The sequence below is a fragment of the Triticum aestivum genome, chromosome 2B, assembly GCF_018294505.1.
Source record: "Triticum aestivum cultivar Chinese Spring chromosome 2B, IWGSC CS RefSeq v2.1, whole genome shotgun sequence".
NCBI classification, from domain to species: Eukaryota; Viridiplantae; Streptophyta; class Magnoliopsida; order Poales; family Poaceae; genus Triticum; species Triticum aestivum.
Genome location: NC_057798.1, coordinates 785,909,822 through 785,915,093, shown reverse-complemented (window position 1 = coordinate 785,915,093; position 5,272 = coordinate 785,909,822). Strand labels below are relative to the sequence as shown.

Below are 5,272 nucleotides of genomic sequence, written 5' to 3'. Positions count from 1 at the left end.
AAGGAAGGGACAGCGGCAGTTCATAGCAGTCGTCTAGAAGGACGAATCCGTCACCCGAAGTTACTTACCATATCCTAGTCCGATTATGCACAGGACCGAGTAGCATAGGAATTCGTATCCTACTCGATCAGACAACCGCCGGTGCCTACTATTAGCCTACATATATGCACCCCCTAGCTAGCTTGCAACAGCACCTCGCAATCAATCCAACAAGCAATATCTGCGTGCTCTCGCTTTAAAGTCAGCTATAAGATGGCCGCCGCCGCATCCCACGACGTTGACTTGGGAGACCTCGTGAGCTTCGGCCGCACGCTCCTCCACCATGGCCTAGTCATCGCCGACGCCGACCACGACTCTGCGGACGTCGACACCTTCAAGCTCCTCCTCGCCGACAACACCGTCGTGTACAAGAACGCCGGTGACCTCAGGGTGGTTGACAGGAGCCACCTGCGCCCCGGCGAGGTGGTCGGCTCGGTGTCCGACGATGACGGCCAGCTCGGCATCGTCACCGGCATCACCACCGTGCTCGACCTTGCCAAGCACGACGCGGTGACACATGTAATCACGGGCGTGTCCCCGTCTACCCTCCGCCGTGTAAGGAGCTTCAACCTCTGCGACTTCGTCGTGTCGGGGCCGTGGCTCGGCCAGGTCGTCGAGGTGTCCATCGATGTGCATGTGCTATTCAATGACGGGGCGGTCTGTAGGGTCAGCAACGCAGACTCCAAGAAGCTACAACTAGTGGACGACACCGGCGCCGGCAGCAACACCATGTATCGCCATCAAATGAACACTCTCTTCAACCCCGGGGAGCACGTCACCGCACCAGACCCGTGCTCCGTCTTCAAGGCGGCACGCTGGCTTAACGGCTCCTGGAATCCTGACCATCAGATAGGCACTGTCAGCAAGGTGGAGATGTCCGGCGTCCTTGTCTACTGGATTGCATCTATGCATCATGGCACAGACAAGGGGCTCGTCAAGGCATCCGCCCCTTCCGCCTACCAGAACCCGGATGATCTTACTTTCTTCTGTGCCACGTCCAATTGTCGTTGGGGGGTAGCTGACCGCTGCTTTTTCCGCAAGGACAATGCGGCCCATGATGAATGTGAAACACCAACTGCTCAGGCGAAGGTGGAGATTCCTATGGTCGTCGCCAACACCCGTACCTCTGTCGACGTGCTGTGGCAGGACGGCACACGACAACATGGCATAAGTTCAACAACTGTCATCCCCTTTCAGGTAGTGGATGAAGACTTGTTCCCAGGGGATCACGTCGTTGGTGTTCTTCCTATTGACGCTAGTGTGAACAATTACGTTTTTGCTGATGGAACTGAATTCAAAAGGCCCGTGGGCGTCATCAGGAGCCTGCACTATGAAGACCGGACGGCTTGCGTGTCATGGTTCAATGAGGCTAGGGAGGTCGAGTGTGAGGATACCGTGACTGTGTATGCCCTGAAAAAAGACTCTTCTTACCTACCTGTTGACTATGGTGATATTGTCATTCGCCTCCTGCCGTCAGGATCAACCAGCGGTGAAATCGCACCGTTGCTACAGGGCAACAAGAAAAAGAGTGTTGTTGCAGCCGATCTTTCATGGGTGGGGCATGTTGTTGACCTACTCAATGATGGGCACGTCCAAGTCAAGTGGGGCGATGGTAGCATGTCAATGGTACGTGAACACTTTCTGTTACTACTCTACTAGTCACTTCTTGTTGGACTCTACTCAACTCATTAGCGTTTTCGATCTGATTTGGTGTGTGCTGCAGGTATTGCCCCATGAGATTGTTGTCGTCGAGGAGGTGCATTATTCAGATCTGTTGGATGAAATGGACAACTGGGTAGTGGTCGACAACATTGTTGATGCACCTGAAGAACTGGCTACGGCTAACACGGTATATATCTATTCTTCTAACAGTCCACTTCTACAAACTAACAAAAATCAACTTAAACCAGGGCCTAGTTACTTCGGATTGTCCCGACCGGTCAGCACCAAAGAAAAATAATCTGATGCACACATATTTTATAGTGAATTAGGACCTCTTATATTTTATACAGAATTATTATCTGGATGGATTCATCTCAATTGATGTGGCAATGTGTTTTATCTTATTTTAGGACCATGATCTAGGGAATCCAACAGATGATAGCGGTGTCGAAGGTGACCACCCGGCAATGAAGAGGATAAGCCTTTTGGGTCTTGCAACCCAGTCTTTGCTCCAAATGACCGACGGCGTGGTGGCTCGGTGTAAGGGATACATGCCATTGTCGTCATCAACAAGCTCGGAGTTACCTGTACCCACATACGATGAAAGCACTAGTGGTGATACAGCAGAGACCATCGATGCTGCCATGACAAGGAACATTGTGGATGTGAACGGCCATGATTTGGCTGAGGAGGGGGCGAAGGCTGACAACTAGACCGCTGGATCATGATTAGCTTGACAGACTATGCAATTACAGTTTTATTAGAAAATGATGAAGGATCACATTTTGTGATTTTAGGCAGATATAAAGTGGTCGAGATTGAAAGTAGCCCCTCAAGTTATAAAGGTTGATCCAATCTGTTTACGTTTTGGATATATTCACCTCCCTGGTTTCACAGCATGATCTTTAAAATTTCCATGTGCATTTGTAAATATACGAGGATCATTGTCTTGCATGACGAGTGTATACATACTGGAAGGTTAAGTTAGTTATGAACGAAACATGCATGCCCTTAGAACTGAACATTGCCTGACAGATGAAATAGCTACCCAACACAGCAGCTGATTGATTAATTGCCCAGAAACAATCGAAATACTACACAAACCGCACAAGATGGACATTTTCGTTTCTTTTTCGACAAAGAATGTGAAACCGGGGATTTTCCTTCCCTTTCCTTTTCATATATTGGGCAACTGCGGCTTGGAAAAAGGTTGGCTCATTGATCCTGCGGTAACCAGTGGGTACTCTACAGATTAAACTTCACAGATGGCCAAAACCCTCTGCCGACAGTACAATGGAACCAGATCATATTTTATAACGAAAATAACCAGAACTGTAGTGTAGTGACAAAATAGTACAGAAAAACAATTACCAATCAATTGTCCTTTGAAAGGCTCATTTTGATCTACATGCTTCTGATTTCCCACAGCATCTATGCTCTACATTTTGAAGCGCACGTACGACAAATTTTTTGAAGCACACCACTAAATCGGCCGATATCTTTATCTGAGGCGTCCCAGATAAATTTTCTACAAGAAAATAGCATAAGAGCTAGTAGTTGCTTTAGTGTAATGCAAATGTTTCATAAAATGACATATTGTCGTCATCGTCTTTACACTGAATTTTCGTCTGATCTAGTGTTGATTTCCTCTCTTTATTCAGTTGCTTCATGCATTAATGATGTATATGAAATGTGTTTTGCAAAACTAGTTCATCTTACATCAAGTTCATATGAGAAGAAGCAATATAAGAGAGGTTAGTTTTTGGGAATGGTGCGGGTTCAATCAACTGTTTTGGTGTGGATTCAACTGCGGTTTATGTTTGGATTGGGCTTAATTGGGTTAGTTAGGAAAACGAGTGCGGCTTGGACTAAGGGCATGTACATCAGTTTAGACACCTGTTGTCTGCAACGATCCTCCACGTCACCTGTAGACAACAGTAAAATTACCTCATACAACAGACCATCCTTTCTTACTATATTTAACACCCCAAATTTGTAAATATAATTAATTAGTATATGAAGTTAAATCCCATCCCGACCCCACCGCTCCTACTCTCTACAAACGGGGCAGTTGCCGTTTTCTACAGACGCACTCGATACAAAGTGGAATGATCAATTCTCTCTGTATGTTCATTCACCCACACCGAGTACAATATATACACATGCTGGAGTGGTTACAAGGAGCCCGATGGAAGTGGCACGCAGGCCTGGGCATGCTCCATGATCCTATAATCTAGGAGTACAAGTACACATACATACACAGGTACAATACACGTTAACACCCCCCCCCCCCCATCAGCCGGAACTCCATGTGGAAGGATGTTGAGGCTGGATCGGAACTCGTGGAAGACCTGTGAAGGCGGCCCCTTGGTGAACAGGTCCGCAAATTGTGAGCTGGAGGGGACGTGGAGAACACGAATGTTACCGAGAGCCACACGATCGCGGACAAAATGAAGATCGATCTCAATGTGTTTGGTCCTTTGGTGATGTACGGGGTTGGAGGCAATGTAGGAGGACGACACATTGTCACAATAGACGATGGTGGCATGAGATGGTGGGTGACGAAGCTCATGCAAGAGTTGGCACAACCAGCATGACTCGGCAACACAATTTGCGACACCACGGTATTCGGCCTCGGCACTTGATCGAGAAACCGTGGCTTGCCTCCTAGAGGACCAGGACAACAAGTTATGGCCGAGAAAGACACAGAACCCGGAGGTAGACTTGCGTGTGTCCAGACAGCCGGCCCAATCGGCGTCGGTATAAGCCACAAGGTCTAGGGATGAGGACTTGTATAGTTGCAAGCCATAGTAGGTAGTGCCACGGAGATATCTCATGATGCGTTTGATGAGTTGCATGTGAGAATCGCGAGGGCCATGCATGAAGAGACACGCTTGTTGTACCGCATAGGAGAGATCGGGCCGAGTGAGTGTTAGGTATTGAAGTGCTCCGGCAAGGCTACGGTACTGGGTGGGGTTGTCAAGGAAACGACCATCATGGGCAGACAGCTTGGATTGTGTGTCGATGGGAGTGGAGACTGGCTTGCAGTTGAGCATCTTGGCACGTTCAAGGACCTCAAGTGCATATTGTTGTTGACACAAGAACAAGCCATGGGTGTTGGGGGTGACGTTGATGCCAAGGAAGTGATGGATCTCACCGAGATCGGACATAGAAAACTCGTGTTTGAGAGAGGAGATGATGTGGTGGAGAGTATGTGGTGTGCTAGCGGTGAGGATAATATCATCGACATACACGAGAAGGTAGGCAAGAGAGGCTCCACGATGTAGGATGAAGAGCAAAGAGTCGCTTTTGGAGGCGGTGAAGCCAAGAGACAAGAGAAAGGAACAAAAACGGTGAAACCATGTGTGGGGGGCTTGCTTCAAGCCATAGAGTGATTTGCGAAGAAGGCACACATGGTCTGGCCGGTCGGGATCCACGAAGCCGGACGGTTGAGCACGGACCATTTCCTTGAGATCGCCATGGAGGAACACATTCTTCACGTCAAGTTGGTGAATTGGCCAGGAGCTGGCCGTGGCAATGCTGAGCATGGCGCGAATGGTGGCCGGCTTGA

The 5,272-nt window shown here is 48.6% G+C and overlaps 1 protein-coding gene across 1 annotated transcript; it reads left to right on the top strand.

The window, feature by feature from the left end:
• The first annotated feature begins 208 nt into the window (after positions 1-208).
• Positions 209-2,525, top strand: LOC123042742 (probable ubiquitin-conjugating enzyme E2 23). Its single transcript, XM_044465129.1, has 3 exons — positions 209-1,665; positions 1,763-1,888; positions 2,112-2,525. The coding sequence occupies exons 1-3, from the start codon at positions 253-255 to the stop codon at positions 2,412-2,414; spliced, it is 1,842 nt and encodes a 613-aa protein (XP_044321064.1). The 5' UTR covers positions 209-252; the 3' UTR covers positions 2,415-2,525.
• The last annotated feature ends 2,747 nt before the right edge of the window (positions 2,526-5,272 follow it).

Coding starts and splice junctions, on each gene's coding strand:
- LOC123042742 (XM_044465129.1), top strand. CDS start 253: ATGGCCGCCGCCGCATCCCACGACGTTGACTTGGGAGACCTCGTGAGC. Junction 1,666..1,762: donor GCGATGGTAGCATGTCAATG/GTACGTGAACAC, acceptor TGTGTGCTGCAG/GTATTGCCCCATGAGATTGT. Junction 1,889..2,111: donor AACTGGCTACGGCTAACACG/GTATATATCTAT, acceptor ATCTTATTTTAG/GACCATGATCTAGGGAATCC.